General features: G+C 34.2%; 1 protein-coding gene and 1 long non-coding RNA gene across 2 annotated transcripts in view; both read right to left on the reverse strand.

Annotated features, from left to right (window-relative positions):
* Sdhaf3 (succinate dehydrogenase complex assembly factor 3) overlaps nt 1–20675 on the reverse strand; it is a 50040-nt gene extending 29365 nt beyond the window's left edge. The window contains exon 1 of the mRNA XM_047561625.1: nt 20421–20675. Within this exon, the coding sequence (XP_047417581.1) occupies nt 20421–20594 (174 nt within the window). The 5' untranslated portion in view covers nt 20595–20675. The remainder of the gene's footprint in view (nt 1–20420) is intronic.
* On the reverse strand, nt 1704–11777 carry LOC124991003 (uncharacterized). The gene is made up of 3 exons (XR_007109858.1): nt 11723–11777; nt 10481–10534; nt 1704–1753 (listed from the first exon to the last, which is right to left on the reverse strand). It is a non-coding gene; the product is annotated as an uncharacterized LOC124991003 (long non-coding RNA).
* Nucleotides 20676–21395: the final 720 nt, after the last annotated feature.

Here is a 21395-nt window from a genome sequence, read left to right on the forward strand (position 1 = left end):
CACATGCAAAGCAAGCACTCTATCACTGAACCACAACCCCAGCCCAAGTCTGGTTTCTTGTGACAGACTTACTGGTTTTTAAAGTTGTTTCCGAGGTTGACATTCTTTCTTAGATAGTAATAAATTGGACTGTGCAAATAAGGTTAACTTGACACCTGAACTAGAAAAGATTTTTTTAAGAACTCATTCAGTTTAAAATGTGCCCTAAATTTGATGTTTTTCTCCCCTTTTTGGCAGTGCTGCAATTCAAACCCAGGTTCTCACTCCATCACTGAGTCACACCTCCAACCCCCTGAATTTTTTTTCATTTTTACCAAAGTATTAATAGTTTCGTTAGATAGCTGAGATGGAACTGGTATACCTCCACTGTGTACTTTTACTTTCTGCCAGTCTAGTCTAGCAGTGTTTAAGATGCAACTAACACAAGTTCTTGATTTACTAAGTGGTTAAATCTGGAAGATACCTGTTGATAACCCATCTCTCTCTCCCACTTCTTTCCTGACTCATTGTAACTAACATCTTCCTTTCATGAACAGCATAGAAGATCTGGATAATGAAGTTAACGGACTCAGACACAAATGCCTCCTCTGATACAGCATAGAAGAGTCATGTAAGTATTTGACCCTATTGCCCTACCAACTACTTAGTCCGGTATGTTTCAGACTAGTGCACAAAACTACCATTAAGTAGTCTGAGAAGGGACAAGAAAAATTACAGGAATTTAGTCTGCTTTTTCAGGCTGTGACCAAAAGACCTGCTAAGAACAACAGAGAAAGAAAAGTTTATTTTGGTTCACAGTTTCAGAGGTTTAGTCCATAGGTGGCCAACTCCATAGTTATCAGTCCAAAGTGAAGCACAACATCCTGGTGGAAGGGCATGACAGAGGAAAACAGCTCAGAGCATGGCAACCAGGAAGCAGAGTTCCACTCATCAGGGACAAGATATAAGTCCCAAAGTCATGCTCCCAGTAATTTACCTTCCTAGTCACACCCTACCTTACATGGTTTCCACCTAGTTAAACCATATCAGTGGATTAATACACTGATTAGTTTATCCCTCTCATAATCTAATCTTTTCACCTCTGAAAACTGTTTTGTCTCACACATGAGCTTTTTGGGGATACCACATATCCATACCATAATAAAAGGTTAGATAAAATACATAAGAGGGAAAGAAATATAGAGAGTAAATACAATAGAGTTTGTTCCAACATTACTGGTTTTATCATTTAATACGTGGTACAAATGTATAACTTTTTACTTGCTAACTCCTTTTGGCATCAATTAACAAAAATGTTTACCTTGAATGAAAAAAGTCAATGTGGAATCTCCATTTCTCAAAGAATTTGATGATAAGTACTAAACACACAAGGCCTTTGCACTGACCACATGAAAACCAAGACACAATCTTCTAAGTATCAGCATTTACTTTAAAATTTTGAATTACTTTAAAACTATACAAGACTATGCATATAGCTACAGATAGAATATTTATATATTATGCTGAAAACTGTGATTATTTCTACTGATATCAAATAGTTATTCATCTAAATTAATTTCACTCAATTTTATCCTAAATTTTTGTGCATATGTAAAAAATAAATCAAAATGGTTGTTAGCAAAACAACCACTTGGGCCAGGCCCGGTGGGACATACCTGAAATTCCAGCAACTGAGGCTGAAGCAGGAAGATCACAAGTTCAAAGCCAGCTGCAGCAACAGTGAGGTGCTAAGCAACTCAGTGAGACTCTGTCTCTAATATAATACAAAATCGGGTTAGGGATGTGGTTCAGTGGTCGAGTGTCCCTGAGTTCAGTCCCTGGTAACTCTCCCCCCAAAAAAGAACCACTTGGCAAAAAGTTAAATGTTAGCTCTATATCAGTGATACCAAAAGTTTTAAATAAAAAAGCAAAGTAAATCTAGTAACATCATGATTTATGAAATTCATGGAATCAAAATAAAGCTATTAGAAATTCACTCTTTCAAAGATGAAACATCTGGACCTGGGGTTGTGGCTCAGTGGTAGGGTGCTTGCCTAGCATGTGTGAGGCACTGGGTTCAATTCTCAGCAGCACATATAAATAAATTAATTAAATGAAGGTCCATAAACAACCAAAAAAAAAATCTGATTTTACGATGAATGGTACTATAAATTCAGTTTTTAAAAGTTTAATATCAAAGATTAAATTATTTGTTTTTTCATTGATACTATAAACAACTTTTGGTAAAGCAGAATGCCAGAGTAAGAATGAATGTACTTATTAAATTTAAAGACCCTTAAGAAATGTACTTGGAATTAGTTGTGGTATGTAATCGATTCTTAAATATGGTCAAACTATGATATTCTAATAATCACAACAATCTGTCGTCAAATTGATATTTTAAAAAATATACAGTTTGTAGTCTATACGCTACAGATTTCTATCTGCTACTGAGTGTACGGCAGTATAATCTTTCTCTTTACCTACGAACTACAGATTTTAAGATATATTAGAGTCTTTACAGAAATAATTTATAAATCAACCTAAGTGGCTGCATTTTGTTGAAATCAGTATAGGAATTCTCTAATTAAAGTAGTGGACAAATAAACCAAAAGCTTAAACTTTCACAAATGTTTTCTGAAAATAAAGCTGTAAATTGGAAGATGGAAATTTACTGTCAACAACGAACCAACAAATTAAATTATGGGAGCACAAATAGTGTGCAAGATTTAATTTTGAAATTCTATAATCGCATATCTATCTCAACTTCTGGAAACAATATTTTGAAGGAGCTTCTTCTTATAACTGAATGTATTTAGTTTACATTTATAACAAAATGGAAGAAAATTGGAAAGGCATGTGATTTCAGAGCATACGAATTTGGCAAAACACTCAAAATAATCCTACAATTGATCTGACAAGTTTTGCATTACAAAACTATGTATGAAAGAAAGCAAATTCAAATGGAGATAAAAAAAGATCAAACCTTAAATATTTAATACACAAATACAAAAAATATCAATTTGAAAACAATCCTCCATTGAACAGGATTTGTCCTGAGTTTATCTGCCACCTTAGCACCCAGAGCATGATCATTTTTTATGATTCCAGAATTTTTAATTGATTCTTTTTAGTTATATATAACTTTAGGACATTATGACATCACAAAAGCATGGAATATAATTTGCTCTAATTCAGTCCCTAGCACTCACTACCTCCCCATGCCCCTTTCTTCCCTCTCCCTATTCCCCTCTCTCTACTCTACTGATCTTTCTGCAAATTATAGTTTTTGTTTTTTTTTTTAAACTGGTGTCTTGTGGATATACTTGATGTTGGATTCACTATGGTATGTTCATGTAAGTACACACAAAAGTTCAGTCAGATTCAATCCACTCTTCTTCCCTTTTCCTGCTCCTCCCACCTTCCCTTCAATTCCCTTCTTCCACTCTATTGAGAAAGATCATTGTTAATCACAAAATATAACTTCAGAAAACACTGCAGGTAATCTTAAGGAAATGTTTTAAATAAAATCACAATGCAACTTTCATATTTTTCAGAAAAAAGTGACAGCATTACAGAAACAGCTAAAAACAAAGTACATTACTATATCCTAGAAAAATTATTTTCTTTTTGTAATGTTCATATAATCGCAACTATATGAACATTACAAAAATCTTACAATATTTTAAATCTGTAAATTTTAATCTTAAAATACAGATATTTTAAGATTATTTTAAGATATTTTAATATATTTTAAGATATTTTAGAGATATTTTAAGATTTTAATATCTTAAAATACAGATGTTTTTATATTTTGAAAATTTACTCTTGCTAACAATTATCATAAAACTATATTACAATTCTAGCAATAAACCAAATTTATAAGTCAATAAATACACATTTCAAACATGTAGGTGTATGATTTTAGTGCTTCTTCCATTCCCAATAGTGTTACAGTTTTGACAACAAATTACATACTCTTAACTAATAATAAGCATCAGCACACTGAAAAAGAAAAGAATATTACAGGCCAAAAGTAAAAAATGCCTAATCTCCCCCCTTTAACTAGATCATCTACCATCTAGTTTTCAAAATGGAAATAGCCTGTTTAACTTTCCACAGAATCTCCAAACCTCAATTTTGATCTTTTTCAAAGTAAATCATTCATATAATTCAAAATCACACTTTTGCAATTAATCTGTACCTATGTAAAAAAGTTGTATATTGTCTAAATTTTTATGAAAAATCTATTTTGTCTCAAGAATCACAAACACTAACGAAAACACAGCATGTATTTGGTGGCTATCTACCTTGCAAAACAAAATTTTTTGTTTTTTTTTTGTTTTTTCTTTTGACCACTATGAATCATCAGTAGGGCAGTTTCTGAAACATGGTAGGCATTTAATAAAAACTTACTGAATGAATGAATTTCTTAAATTAAGACCAGAAGGGCTGAGAATGTGGCTTGTGGGCTTGTGGCTTGGTATTGGAGCTCTTGCCCAGCATGCATTAGACCCCAAGTTTGATTCCCAGCATAACCAAAAAAAAAAAAAAAAAAAAAAAAAAAAAAAAAAAAAAAAAATTAAGAGAAACAGTGACAGAAAATGAGGCAAGAAACAAAATAGTAAAGAGACAATGAGGTTGCCATTTAAAATTCTGGGCATGTTAACACACAAAAGAATATATATTGAATCAATTCCTTAATTTCTAAAATAAAGTTAAAGTTTCACATTATTAGATTTCATATTTTTACCTATAAAGAGTAAATAACTGCCCTAAATTTTCCATAAACTAAGAAAAAAATAATTACACTTGAAACTTAAATGCTATTCAGGAGAATACCATGAAACCTTCAAAAATGGATGGATGTTGTTTAAGAAATAGAAAAATTATTTCATTTTAAAATCAGTGAATACATTTGAAATATTAAAATGGCAACAACATATCTATATTACATAATACAAACATGAAAATTGCTAGCTCATATGTGAAAAGACAAATATTGCAGATTAAAACTGAAATGTAAAGTTTTCTGCATTTCATTCATCTTTCCAGACATAAGGATTTTCTGCCATCATGTGGAAGTTTTTGAAATTACACATGCATTTTAAAAACTACTATACTTCACTAGAGTATTCATTTAGCCCTAGATTCCCACATTTGAAAAGACGAATCCAATTGCATCGTTCAAGTAACTATTACTAAAATTTAGCAAAAATATTTGTGCACAAGGCTCCACTCCTTCCTAAGAAAAGATGGTGCTCGCTTGCAGCATAAGCGAACTGCATAGCAGACACTATTTTTGTTTCTAAGATGCATAACAGTTATGGCTCTTCTAGGTCTCTTCCAGTTCATGGTCTTAAATTCTTTAACTGCTCTTGCCTTAACTCTCCCCCACCTTAGGCACTTAAAATACTGTACTGAATAGAAAAAGAAATAGGAATATTAAGCTACATTAACTTGTTCTGAATAATTAGGAACCACAGAGGCCTGATACTAGTTTTATAATTAAAAACTGAACCAACTATCCATACAATCACATGCCCATTAACTTAACTACATATCTGGATGAAATATGAATTAAAGTGCTTGGCATAAGCCAAGCGCCCAGTGAATATAACAATGAATTATTTTATATTAATGAAATACAATTTAAGAGTTTAAGCCTTTGCTTAAACTACTAATATTTATGAAGACTACAGTTCATGTATTCTGTAAACTTTTTATTGAGATATGAACATTAACAATCACTCATTTTTCATTGGGTTGGGAAGATTTACTGAACTTCTATTATACACAAAATACTGTCTTAATAATTTTAAAGTACACCAAGATAAGTAAAACATAATTTTTATCCTCAATGAACTTACATGTACCAGTGACAAAAAGATGTACATACTCATAATATGATGTAGAAAGTAGTAAGTACCAAAACAGAAATAAAAAAATAACGTCCTGGGAAATTAGAAGACACTGGGATTTGCTTTTCACTGGAAGACTTAAGAAAAAGAGGAGGAATGATGTTGTTTTGAAACATTTTAGAGTCTGGCTTTACAGGAAAATGAAAAGATTTATTCAAATGGTCACTTTCAGAGACAGTCAAATGACCACAAAACAGAATTCATAACAAAGAAGACTGAGATGTAAAGTTATAAAATAAATTTGGGTCAGATCTTACACACCGTTTTTTGTTGTAGTTGTTTTGTTTTGTTTTTGGTACCAGGAATTTGAACTCAGGGGCACTTAACCACTAGCTACATCCCCAGTTGTGTGTATGTGTGTGTGTACACACTATTTAGAGATAGGGTCTCACTGAGCTGCTTAGCACCTCACTAAGTTGCTGAGGCTGGCTTTGAACTCACAGTCCTCCCGCCTCAGCTTCCTGAGCCACTGGGATTACAGGTGTGTGCCATTGTGCCTGGCTTAGATTTTACACACTTTTTAACGCCACGTTAAAGAGAAGCTAATGGAAAAACAGGGATGAATTTTCATAAAGGCAATAAAATAAAGGAGTGCTTTGTAAGAGAAAAATAAGTTTTTCTTCCTGTACTAAAACTCTGAATCTGTTTGCCCTGCTATCAAAAGACCAATATTCTCAACCACTATTCTTTGAGGTACAATGAGTTTCATCTATCATATACAGATTTGTAAACAGACACACAAATTCCTTGAAGTCACTAACCATGTATTTAATATCCCTCTCCCCTAAAAAACAGTAGGCAATGAATGAATGGGTAAACAAATGAACTCTGTTGGACTGCTTCTGTCTAGACCCTTTGGCATTGTGTGACCAACACCCTCACATTGTTCAAACATTTTGAATAATTTCTCCATGTCTCACCATGATCTCAATCTCAAAACCTCTGCTCCTAATCCCGTCTCCTTCCCAATTTTGAACTTAATAATGCCCTCTGAATAATTCCTGACATTCAACTTGTTAAAGCAGTAGATAAATACAAATGGCCTTATTTAGAAGAGTTTCTCCTAAATCCCAGGAAATTACCAAGGGTTCTGTGACTCACTAACAGAACTTCTTCCTCAGTTACTAAGGTTATTATTTTCCATGGGATCTAACAGAACCCATGTTTGATAGTGAGAAGGCTTCTCTTTTGACGAACAATGTAATTGGCTGCATAGAAGATCTGAGTTATGTGAACAATTTCCCAATGCTCTTGGCTTTAACTTACATAACTGACCCTTGAACAACATGGGTTGGACTGCACAAGTCCACTATATGCAGACTTTTTTTGAGATCAGCAACCATTTTGAAAAAACTCTCGAATGAACTGAATAACCTATAAATATCAAAAAATGAAAAATTAACGTGTGACTGCATAAAATATATATAGATAATAATAAATCATTTATTCCCATAAAATATACACAAATTATAAAAGTTAAATTTATCAAAACTTACACACCAATACTTACAGAACATACATGACATCATTTGTAGTGAAGAAAAATGCAAACAAATGTAAAGACGCAGTATTAAACTCTAACTCCATAAAATTAACTGTAATACAGACTGTACTACTGTTAAAATTTCACAGCCTCCTCCTGTTGCTATCACAGTGAGATCATACTGACAGCATTCACCTCCATGTGAGCAGTTCATCACTCTTGTAAAGAGACACAGTAAAAAAAGTTTGCAGTAAAAAGTGCTCTCCAGCAGTTCTCTATTTTTCATATATATATAAAACAACACAAATGTGTTAATTGAATATTTATGTTATTGTAAGGCTTACAGTCAACTGTAGGCTATTAATAGTTAAGTTTTGGAGGATTCAAAAGTTATATGTAGATTTTTTACTGTACTAGGTAGGGTTAATCCCAGTTTTGTTCAGGGTTTCCTCAGTTTTGCAAAAACAAAACAACAAAAAACCCTCTAGTTAACCAACACTGCAGTAAAATATTCAGAATGACAATCATTTTCATCTTATCTTTTCATTATAAATTTGCCATATTTTTGATATATTAAGAACTAAATAGCTGTTTTTGGTTGTTTCTAGTTAGTATTTCAGTATTAAAACTAAGAGAAAGATGAATTGTCATTAGTATCTTCCAAATATTAAACAGAGCAATAAACTGCTGAGTATAATCAAACTACTGCAAAAGTAAGCTAAGATACATATTTAAAAGCACCACATACATCCACAGGCTAAGATAAAGCAAAATTTTTTTTTAAAAAATGAAGCAATTAACATTTGGAATTCCAATTATGTTTTTTTTTTAAAAAAAGGATAAAACCACTAAATAACTTCAAACTCTGCATAACTTCACACTAACCCTGCTAGCATTTAAGAAGATAAATTATAAAAATATACCATGGCTCAATCTAAATATACGAACTCTTGCCACTCCTTTAATTTAGGGTGTTAAGCACATTTTGATAGCATTTAGTTGAAAAGAATGAAGTTAAAATAATCTGGTATGTCTCACTTATCAAAAGTGAATTTGTTCTTCACATCAAACAGAAATTAAATTTTCTTCTTTTTAGACACATGCATCAACACTTGTAGACATAGCCTATTTAAAACAAATTTGATGTATGCAAATGCAGTTTTACACAAAGAAACAAATTATGGGCTGATTATTCACTTTACAAAAGGATCCAAAAGAGAACTCCTTTAAATAGTAAGTTTGCCAGTATGCTGAAAACATAATTATATTTTTTAAAAAATCAATTTATAAACAAATTTTCAGAAATAAACTCAAGCATAAAGTTAGTTAAAGGGGTACCAATCTTCAAGAACTCCTATTATTAGTCTTTGTCCTAAAATCTTGACAAATAAAGTAAATTAAACTAATGGATTAAATATGATAGATGAACATAGCATAGAAATGAATATTTAATATAACTATTCTCATAATTACCAATCTATGAAGTTATTTTAAAATATATTCAGGAGCCAGATGTGGTGGCTCACATCTATAATCCGGGGTACTCAGATGCTGAGGCAGGAAAATCACAAGTTCAATCAGCCTGGGCACCTTAGCAAGACCCTGTCTCAAAAATAAATAATATAATATATAATATGATATAATATAATATAATATAATATAATATAATATAATATAATATAATATAATGGGTTGGGGATGTAGTTCAGTGGCAGAGTACTCCTGGGTTCAATCCCTGGTCCTGAAAATATTTTTCAGGGACTAGCAAACAGTACAGTTAATATGGGTAAAGTGACTACAAGAAATCTAAGGGCAAAAAGCTACTTTGCCTTCTTTGTTCATGCAAGCAAGAAGTACAGGAAAAATAAAAAATCCAGAGATTCCCCATTTGTTGCAATTTTCTAAGAAAACCTCTGAGAGGAGGAAGACAATGCCTGGGAAAAGGAGATTCAAATGTGATGATGCAGAAATGAAGCATTTTAGACAAGCTAAGAGAAGCAGGACTGTAATCCTAGTGGCGCAGGAGAAGTATAAGTTCAAAGCCAGCCTCAGCAAAAGGCACTAAGCAACTCAGTGAGAACCTGTCTCTAAATAAAATATAAAATAGGGCTGGAGATGTGGCTCAGTGGTGGCGGAGAGTGCCCCCAAGTTCAATAATTCCCAGCACCAAAAAAAAAAAAACCTGCCACTACTGGCTGACTTCCTGTTTTGTTCAGAGTGCCATCTAAAGAACAAATTCACAAACACTGCCATTTCCACTGAAGACTCCAAAACTGGGTGTGATGTGGAGTAATATAAGTGACAGCAAAAAAAAGTCTTACAATAATAACACGGTAATGCTGAAAGAGAAATATGAAGATGTAGTCACTTCAGGAAAATCTGATGGTGCAAAGTAGATAGCTAAAGTTGCTTGAAAAAAGAGAGAGAGAGAGAGAGAGAGAGAGAGAGAGAGAGAGAGAAAGAGAGAATGATAGGAGAAAGGAGTTTGGAAAGTAGAGAAAACACCACAATACATCTCTTTGAGGAGGTGGTGTTAGATTTAATTAAAGCTGGGTACAGTGTTGCATGCCTATGATCCCAAAGACTTAAGACCCTAAGGCAGGAGGGATCACAAGTTCGACACTAGCCTAAGCAACTTAGGGAGACCCGTTTCCAAAATAAAAAAATAAAAAGCACCGGGGATGTAGCTCAGTGGTAAAGTACCCCTGGGTTCAACCCCCGTATCTAAATAAACAAAAAGATTTAATTATAAAATTAGACTATGATCATATTGCAGTTTCTAAAAGTGCTCTAGAAATATTAGGTATTTACATAAGGTATTCCAGGATGCTATGAGCACTTTGAAACTATATTAAAGTTTTATATAACTCCAAATATTTTATAAGTTCTCACTCTGTATCTTTCATTTAGTCTTATAAAGGCATTTAAAGATGCTCACAGACTTTTCTTTTAAAGTAGTGTAACTATGGTTATTGGCCAGAAATTCTAAAGTTATCAATTTAAAATTTATACACTTTTCATATGACCTTTCCAGAGCTAAGAATGGTGGTAGGTATATAAAAACAACAACAATCACATGAATGAGACAGATACTTACCTATCTTCACAGCACACACTCTGAATTAAGTGAGATAGGTTTTAAACTACAGACCTGTTTATGAGCAAAAAAGTGCAGTCAGTACATCAAAGTCCAGAAAGGTTTGGTATTTAAACATAATATATAACATTCATGTTTTGGCTTTGTTCTGTATGCTTATAATGATGAAGTGCTTTAGGGAAAATAAATCATATCTTTAAAACTTATCAAATAAAGTCTAAATTTTTTTGTGTTTAAGAGCTTAGAAAACTAACATAGGTACTTTAATCTAGAAATGCTTCAAGTTAGTGGTTTAAGAGACAAGAAAAGCAAAAATTTATAAATAAAACATCACAGTCCTACCTTGGGAATTAAAGTAATTAAATCTGTACACAATAAGATGAATCTGAAATCTCAGACCCAGCAGACCTAGATAGTTTAATCTATTAATAAATAATAATAATAATAATAATGGTCTCAACAGAAAGAAGGTGATTAACATAAAGGATTAAAGAGAAACTTGCTAATATGTGCTCAGCACTGTTCAGAAAAAAAAGAACTATGAAGCTAGAGGACCCACAAAAATGGTCACTAAAGGGATGTTTTCTTCTGCAAATGCAGAGGCCTAAAGAAAAATTTCTCAAGCCTACCCATTTCTCATTATTTTAATTTCCTGTTTATCAGGCAAATTACTAAACACTAACTCAGTCTCCCAGATAGCTTCACAGAGATCCACAATCTCCTAGTTGCAGTTTTACAAAGTTCTCAAAAGCAAAAGTTTTTTTAGAATAAGATAAACCAGGCAGTAAAGCATGACCTAAATGGACATGAAATCTTTTTATTAACTGCACTTGTGAATAGTCAAATTTTTTCCAAAGATACATTAACAATTACAGAATACCACTCCAGATCCCAATGGAGTGTGTCTTAAAATTCACTACATACCCATTACCTTTAGAAAACATAGAAAAAATACTGAATTTTGAGTCGCGTCTGAAAAAAAAGGGAGGTCACCTGGAAGAGAATGCAAATAATCTAACTTCTAGAAAAGGAAAGCCCTCTTCATCAGCTCCTTTTCCCCTATCAACAAGAAAGAGCAAACTTGTATTGTGGTTTATATTTCAGTACTATATAAATTTAATTAGCATGAGTCCCATGGTAAGAATCTGATCATCTCTGGGTATGCTGGTTAGTCCAATTGCAGACTTGCAAGATCAAGATTACCAGGTTGTGTAATCAGAACCCAGGATGGCAAATACCTACCTCAAATATCTTTCCTAAATCTCCTGGTTTCCAAGCCACAAAGGGTGCCTGTTTACTTGTCTTCCATCCTCCCTAACTGACCTATCAGAAGATAAACCAACAATTAACTTATCTCCCTTCCCAATCCTGTTGTCCTCATTCAACCTAATAAAACTTAGAAAAGGTAAAAAATGCAAAAATTATAGAACACAATAAAATTATTAAGTAGCGCTTAAGTCTTTATCATACTTAGTGGAGAATCACTGAATGTATAAATATGATCTCTTAAAAAAATTTTTATTAGTTGTTGATGAACCTTTATTTATTTATTTGTATGTGGTTCAGAATCGAACCCAGTGCCTCACACATGCTAGGCAAGTGCTCTACCACTGAGCCACAATCCCAGGTCTAAATATGACTTCTAAAAACCTAAACATGAAAAGATTCCTTATATTACTTAAAAATACCTTATTCCAGATAAATGACCTTGATGATACCAGGTGACCATAGTTCTTTTCTAATCTTAGTTTAGAACCCTTAGGATTCTAAATGTTTCTTCTAATGGTAAAGAGTAAATTTTAACTTTGAAGCTACATGTTTACATTTTCTTTCATTACAAATTTAAGCAAGATCTTATATATAACAGACACTGATATTCACGAAACATGGAAAAAGTCCAAGTTTAACATACAAATTTTAAAGGGCAAAATTAGGCAATACATGAAGAAGGTTGCTGGTATGTGATTCTAAACATGTTTGCCTCAAGTCCTTTGTGAGACAAGACTGGTAACAAAAAAATACACAGTGTATACAACTAACTTTTTTTTCAGTACTAGGGAATGAACAGAGGGACACTCTGCCACTCATCTATACCCCCAGCCCTTTCTGTGTTTTTGGTTTTGTTGTGATGGTGGTGGTTGTTTTTGAGACAGGGTCTGGCTAAGTTGACCGGGCTGGCCTTAAACCAGCAATTCTCCTGCCTCAGCCTCCCAAATAGATGGGATTATAAGTGTACATCACTGCACCTAGCCCAACTGCATTTTAAAAATAACTCTTACTGGCTTTCTTATCATTATTAAAGTGACATGTGATCTTTGTAGAGAATCTTGAAAAACTTGAAATAGAAGAAAATTAAAATCATTCTTCGTCTTAACCCTAACGATTAATAGCATTTACACTTAATTATATCATGAGCAGTTTTTTATGCCATTCATTCTTCTAAAACACCACTTCCAATAGCTGCCTACAAAACCGTCCATTAGATGGTTATAATTTCATTCTTCTACAACTAGAGATCTACATTGCTTTAAACATTGCTTTAAATTTCTTTATTTTACTATACCCACACAACATAGCAATTAACATTTTTGAACCTAAATCACAAAGTCTTAGTAGATGCCCTTTTGCCCATTCTTTTAAGCTATCAGTGTTTTCCTACCTAGCTAAATGAGCTCTTTTTATATTTATACTATCATTTTTCTACTAACCCCAAATATAGTCCATTTGCCTTTTCATTTTAACTATTTTTAAATTCAGGAGGTATTAAATGCTATACTATGTGACTATAGTATATTCAAAGACAAATAAAACACACAATTTTTTTTCTTTACCAATTCTGCTGCTATACTAACATAACCATACAACTAACAGAAAAGATTAAAGGGAAAAATCAGGATGCCAATGAAAAGTGTAAAGTAGGTTAAGCCGTTTGATTCAATAGTTTAACCAATCTCACAATATAATCATATCTTAGAGGTGAAATAACTTTGGTCCATCTCTAATTTCAGCAGAAATATATTTTCTCCTCTACTAAGACAATTAAGGTCCAAGAAAATCTTTCAAAAAATTACACAGAAAATAAATATGTACCTAATTAATATGAAAGCTTAACAGTTATATCCCAGCAATTCATTCTCCTTTTGTTGCTGGAAAAAAAAAAAAAAAAAAAAACTCTGAAACAGAAGTGTAAGGCAAGTAGCACCTTAGACTAATAAACACAAAAATAATTTTTAAATATTATTTGTAAGGCACTACACTAGAGATGAAGAAAATTAAAAAGACCATTAAGAAGCTTCCCTTTCCCTCAGGAAAAATATACAAATGAGGAATCAAATAAACAAACTGTTTCTGGTAAAGAAGCAAGATTCAAAACAAAAATATCATTTTACACTGCAATCATTTTTCACTGCAAAAGTTTGGTTTCTTTTGAAACTTTAATTTCCAAAGTCTTAAGTAGCCTTTCATGAAGTAGAAACACAAGCTTTTTGTCCTAAGATGCTGTATGTCATTTTACCCTGACATACTCTCTACATGCCACAGTCACCTTTTTTTTTAATAGGACTTAGTATACTCATCTTTAAAAGGAAAGAATTTAGAGTTTTCAGGTAAAACAATGGCAGACTGGAGAAATCACAAGAGCCTCTTTCTTATCAGTTTTCTCTTCTAAAATTCCACTGCACTGGTGGAAAATGAATTTTTAAAAACAGTAATCCATAATGACTAAAAGAACAAGAACAGAGCCATTAGCAGTCAAGAGACTTTAGCAAATTCCTGAAGATAGAAAGCAGGCAAAAGAGTGTAAGTAATGAGGAGTTAGACAGAGGAAGCCACAGCACAAGGATATAAAAGAGAATGTCGCTGAAGAGAAAGAAACCACCAGAACCAACTGAACAAACACCAAATAAAGTAAGGGACTCTGAAGAGAAAAGCAAACAGGAATGAGGTTAACTGAAACTCTGTAAGCCTGAAAGTAATTTCTTAATCAAACACACCTACCTACATGCAGAGTTCTGTTTTCTGTTGCTTTATTCACAAATATGAACAGATAACCAAAATTCACAAGACATGTGAAACAAGTCTAAAATAAAGTATATCCCTAGAAGAACAGAGAAATTAAAAAATCAGAAAAGAATATACTGATCTTTATTTAAAACCCTTCTACACTTATTTTTATAACCAAAAGCACATTCTAATATTCTTGATGTAAAACCATAAACTACATTACATAAAATATTTAAACAAGTAAGATTAATATCTTTCCTAAATTCTGTACAAAACTTCAAATTTGTAAGAATGCATGTTGTATGCATACATATACAAATACAGATGTTTCTATTAGAGTTGGCAGGTCCTTTAACAGATGAGTCCTACTGGGAGGTTCTCAGGTCACTGGGGGGCACTGTCCTTGGAAGTAGTTCTCCTGAGAACCTGAGTTAGTTCTTATAAGAGCTAGCTGTTATGATAGTGACTCCAAACCCTGAATTCTCTGGCTTCCTGTCTCAAGATAGGATCTCTCCCTCCCAAACAGGCTCCCACCATTGTAATTTCATCCACCACAAAGTCCCTCACCAAAGACAAGTCATTGCTGGCACGGAGCATTGAGCTAGATAAACCTTGTTTCTTTAAAAAGTTATCCAGTCCTAGGTATTTCATTATAACAACAAAAAAGACCAAAATGCATTTTATGTTACAAGAATATACTATTTCATATTTTCCCTTTTATCATTTTATTATCTTTTAGGATATTAGTTAAGGACCACAATGTGTCTAAAATTTTTAAAAGATAAACCTCGATACAGAAAACATACGTGTGTGATAGATCCATTCAATAAACCATCACCATTCAATAAATAGATACAAAAAAAAGCTATAAGTAACATACAGAATAAACAATATAACTAAGAGGTACCCAAATGACCCACTCCCACTAAATAGATGTTCTCTACACATAGAATCAATTTACTGAACAGAGAGGTAATTCTTTCCTTTTCTCCCACAAGCTAAAATACAAACTTCAAATCAGAATGCTTAAAATCAACAAAATGAAGTTCCCAAATTAGGTACAAGAGGCATACAATTACAAAAATTAGCAAAATACCCATCCGACTCTAATTATACTAAGTTAAAGAAACTCTAAATACATGTGACATGCAACTTAATCACACATTTTTATCTAATGATCCACTTCAAAGTCATAAATAAGAAAAAGACATCCCAAGCGAGTTACAAATTTATGGCCACATGACTCAGAAGAATTTCCTCATCTCTAAAACAAATGCAGCAAAACAAAAAAAGCAAAGTTCATATTTTAATAGCTAAACTATCACACAAGTCTTAAAAATTAATCAGGAAGGATAAAAGTATGTTTCTTTGCAAGTGACGAGGAATAATTAAATAAAATTTTAAACAAAAGCACTACACTACTATCAACTCATTCTCCTAACTCCTAAATGTTAGCTACTTTCCTCTAAATGTTAGTCTTCCATCCTCAATTACCCAAGGAGTGGCTGGAGGAGGTGGGTCACTGGGACTTGCCTTGGAAGTGCCATTCTGCCTTGAAAGAATAACTCATAAATCTATACCCTCCATTTTCAATGTCTCTGTCTTGGTTCAGGCATGAATATATTGGAGATTACTGTACCAATCTCCTAAAAATTCTCTCTACCTTAAATCTGGTTCTTTCTTCAATCATTCCTCTATACTGCTGCAAAAATGATCTTTCTAAAATATAATTTGAATCATTTCTACCACTGCTTATAATATTTCTATTCAAAGTCTAAAATATTTAGAATATCTTGTATCTTCTCAGCTTTATCTCTTCCTAATCTTTCATAAGAAACTAAATTCCAAACATTGCAATACTATAAAAAGTCACCTTGCTTCTTACTTCAATGGTCTTGCATATTCCTGTAAAGTCATATTGCTTCTAACTTCAATGCTTTATATGTTATCCCTTTCTAGAAAGTTTTTTTTTTTTTTTTTTTTTGCTTTTGCCTTTTTTTGAAATTCTGGCCAAGTTTCTTGAGGTCAGTCCCGAACTTGCAATCTTCCTGCCTCAGTCTCCCAGGTCGCTGGAATTGCAGGCATGGTGCCCAGCTCTTAAAAAATTTTTTTCTTGACACAGTAACTGACTTGCTCAATACTCAGCTTAATCATCTATGTTGCCTTCAACTTCATTCCTCCTTGCTCCCATAGCATTTAATAGACATTCTTTCATACTATGTCCTAACTGTTCTACTCTACAAAACTTTAAACACTGTGAGAAAGTAAAATATATTAACTTCATTTTTGGGCCCCATACTAGGCCTACCACATTCCTGGCAATAATAAGTGATTGAGATTTATTTGTAGAATGCTTAAGCCTTTTTATTTTTCTCCAAAAACAGAATTTCTACTGATAAACATTCCCCACCAGACACTGAGCAAGGCAAATATTTAGGAAAAGAAACCAGGCAAAAAGGCAATCAGGATAAATAAATGGGATAGATAAAGGAAAATTAAACATGGTTCTCCAGAATAGCTCTACACAGTACACAACTTTTTGCTCTCTGTCTCTCATTCTCTCACCAACATATTTGCTATTTAATCTTAACTCTTATTCTGAGTCCCTAGAAAATAAGTGGTAGACAGAAAAATGGAAAGCCATTACCTAAATCAGCTATTTTTCAAAAAATGAACAGATTAGAACTTTAAAAATGCCATAAGACCCTGATCTACCCAATACAATTCCACTTCTTGCTTCCTAAAAGACTTGGGAGTGAGATTATAATGGACATTTTATAAACCAGTTATCAAACATTCTCTTAAATTCCCAACATCTCTTCCTAAACTTGTATTTTTTCTTTTATGTTAAGAAATTACATAAATTCAGAATTTGCTCTGTAAATACACATTTGCACGTTTACTTATAAGATGAAATAAAAGACTTTCCTTCACCTTCCTCCAACCGGTCCTGGTACAGAAACTCCCCCAGTTGAATATTTTCTGTGATGTCTGTTTTCCATGATCACAAATAAGGGGAATTAGAAAACTTCCTAATACTAGTTCCCTAGCATTCTTAATCCTTCCCCTTTTCTTTTATCCAGTGGTACTCATACTCAAATGTGCCAATGATAAAAAACATTTAGAATCCATTCAAATCCATAATTAATTTTAGAAGTACATGAAAGAATCCTAGAGACCAAATTCCACATAGCATAGTTAAAAGTCTGCAACGGGGCTAGGACATAGCTTAGTGGCACAGGCAGGCAAAATTCATCAATGAACACTAAAATATGTTGGCCAAGTTAAAGGAGAATTTGGTCTCTGAGTCTCTGCCCCAAAATATGTATTAATTTCCAAAGGAAAAATAGAAAGTGTCTTAATCCATTTTTTATTGCTATAATAAAATACCTGATGCTGAGTAATGTATAAAGAAAAAAGAGATTTATTCAGCTCAGTGTTTTGGAAGTCCAAGAGTATGGTACTTGTACCTGCTTGGCTCTCCTGAGGGTCTTCTGACTATACCGCAACATGGCAGATAGCATCATGGTGGAAGAATGTGTGTGAGACCACAAGCAGACAGGAAGCAAGAGAGATTTAAGAGCCAGTTTCACTCTTTCAAAACCCATTCTAAAAGGAACTAGCCAGTGTCCTGCAAGAAATATATCAATGATTTTCAAGGGTGATGCTCCCAGAGAGCTAATTACTTTCCACCAGGACCCACCTCTTCAAGGTTCTATCACCTCTGACTATCACCACACTGGGGACCAAGCATCCAGCATAAGAACCTTTATAGGACACAGTCAAACCTTATTCAAATAAGAATATTAACTTAACACTGGAGACACATGGCAGATAACACTTTAACCAAGTGATCACAGTTATCATGTTGATATGTATTGAGAAGGACACTTCACCCCTGTAGTATTCTCATAATGGATAACATCATCAATGATCATGAATAAACATAAAAAAAAAAAAAAGAGAGAGAAACATTCCACAAAGTAGCAGACTAGTACTTTTCAAGAGTGTCAAGGTCCTGAAAGATAGGAAACACGGAGCAACTGTCACAGATTGGAAGAGATTAAGGACAAAAGATGACTAAATGCAAAGTGGATCCAGAGTTGGATCCTGTACAGAATAAGAACATTCATGGATGTACTAGCAAAATATGAACAAACTGTGTAATTAATAGTATTATAGTAATTAATTTCTTAGTTTTGATAAAAGAGTTTTGATGATATATTACCAGAAAGGGAAGCAGGGTACAGGTGTATGGGAACTCCATATTATCTCTGTAACTCAAGTCTAAAATTATTCCAATAGAGTTAAAAACAAAAAACTAAATTCCTACCAAGCTTCGTAGATTGTTCAACAATTTACCTAGTTCTTTTCTTACATTCTCTTTTCCCTCAATGTATTCTAAGTTCCCACTCTTTCCTACATTTTCCCTAAAAACGTTTCCAAGTTTCTATACTTTAGGACTTCTCAAAATAGCCTCATTTCTTCCCAGAACACAGCAGAGTTAAACTCTCCTGTCTAGCCACAAACAGACCTAACTTAAAAGAGACACTTAACAACTTAAATATATTAAAGCTTCAATGCAATTAACAATATTCAAAGTGCTTTTAAATAGTTAAAAGTCTGCAACAAGGCTAGGATGCAGCTTAGTGGAACATACACTAATTTTAAGATGCATACTATAAATATTATTAATTTACAGGCAAGGGGAAAAAAGACTAGTAAAATTAAGTGATCTGACATTTAATAATGTCCAAGCCTGAATTTGAATCTAGTTCTGGCTCCAAGACCAAATTACCTTATTAAAATAATGTGGTCTGCACTTAAAAAGATTTTTGCTGGCTTCAGGTAAGCAAAAATTATATCTACTACACCATGATTTTTAGGAATGTTCTAAATTTCACCATTTTTCTAAATGCCAGTTTTTAAAACTTTAATGGTTCCACAACCAATTCTGAAATTCGGTGAAAAAGTTCCATGTTTACCCTAGTATAACCTATATGATTTTTTTTTAACAAACCCAATTCAATCATCTCTTCAGCCATCAACTTTTTAGACATAAGACTCACTTCTATTCCCATACCACCAGAATTTCATGCTTTCAAATACTTGAGACGTGCTCTAATCTCCAGTTCCATTCATTTCTTAATTATTTACAAATCAGAAGAGGAAATCCTGCAGGGCCCCCAACCCACGAAATAGTGTATTTTTTTTTCCTTCGCTCAAAAAAAAAAAAAAAAAAAAAAAAAAAAAAGTCAAGAGACTAATCCCTAATGCCTGTGTCTGCTTAAGACTGGGCGCAATAGTGAACAGTAATGTAACAAAGCCACGCGACTAGTGACTAGAGACCCTAGAAAAACACTTTCACCTGGCTTAACTCCGACCAGCATTTTTCTCCTTCACTATTTGTAATCCTCAACAGTCTTGTATCTGATTTCCGTATCAAGTAAGAAATTTACTAAGACCCTGAGATTAAAATATAATAATTCAGGAAAACAAACCTCTAAGTGTGGAGACAAAGTTATGAAAGAACCACTGACTTATTAACAGGTTCTTGCTACATGCAAAGGCAGCGGAGCGGAGAAAAGCCGGCAAGCCCTCTGAACATTTGACAATTTTGTGACCTCCACCCTCAGCTCTCGGACAACTGGTATCTGTAAGAGCCCAAAAAGCCTAACTGAATTAGACACACTGATATAACTGGATCTGCTCCAGCCAGGATCCGGTGGGAGAAACTGGGGACTCAGGATGTAACTTTACCAAGTGTTGGGTGCACAGCTTTACGCAGTTCAACTCAAACAAAACAGATTGCCCCTCTGCTTAATCTGTAGGGTTAACGGGCCACGAGTTCGGATAGGTGGACTCTGAAAGGGACAACCCGGGCACCACTTAAAGAAACCCCAAACCTCTGAGGCGAAGAAAAGGGGGCGTCACTTGCCTCCCACTCCTGCAAGAAACGCTGAGCCTCGTCAGAACCAACGGTCTTATGTCTCCTAAATTCATCCTTCACGTATTGGTCACCCAGAGATTTGAGGTCCGGGGGCAGAACCCGATGTAGTTGCAAGATCCTCCTATATAAAGCCCGGACACGGGAAACGTGCGTCCCAGCCATTGCACCGCGCGTGGACCGCCGACTGCGTCTGCGCGAAAGGTCGTTGCGTCCCCGCCCTTCTGAGAAGTTGCCTTTGGGTGAACCAGAAAGAGGGCGGAGAAAGGCGGGTGCGTGCGACCTTTATCCGGTTTGGTCCGCTCCTGAATCAGGTCCTTCCGGAAACCCAAGATTTGCTGCAGACGGAAAATGGGCCGGGTCTTCTGTGGTGGAGGTGTAACTTGAGTGTAGTCTCGTCTGCGCCTCAGGACTATTTCTCCTCGATAGAGTCGCGTTGCGAGAGAAACGAGAGGTCTGGTGTGTGTGCCAGTTGTCACCTCTTCGTACCCACCCTACCATCTTCTCCTTTCGTCTTTGTATTTTCCTTCTTTTTAAAGGTCTGAGAAAAGCTTCGTCAAAATCAGGCTGTTACAGAAAGCCTTCCCGTTCCATGATCAACCCAACCCATTAAAGGTATCTTAAGAGTATTCCTGCATTGAAGTAGGATTAATCTTTTCCTCCCCTAGACCAACAGCCCAAGCGCACTGCACAGTGCTGTGCATGAACTCAACGAATAACCAACACAAATGAACCCTGCGCCTGCAGGTTTTGTTAGCCCAAGTTGACTGTGGAAGAATCTTGGAGGAGTTTTAAATGTATTGTTTCCACGATCCTGGAGATCCTGGCTAAATAGTCTGGGGTAACAGGAACCTAGAGGTTTAAAAAGTTTCACCTTTTACAAAAGTGATACTGGAAGTGTAACTGGTTTCCAAAGCTGGTAACTTCTTGTCCTCATTCTTTCCCATCTCACCTTTAGTTCTTCAG

This window comes from Sciurus carolinensis, chromosome 8 (genome assembly GCF_902686445.1).
Source record: "Sciurus carolinensis chromosome 8, mSciCar1.2, whole genome shotgun sequence".
Classification (NCBI taxonomy): domain Eukaryota; kingdom Metazoa; phylum Chordata; class Mammalia; order Rodentia; family Sciuridae; genus Sciurus; species Sciurus carolinensis.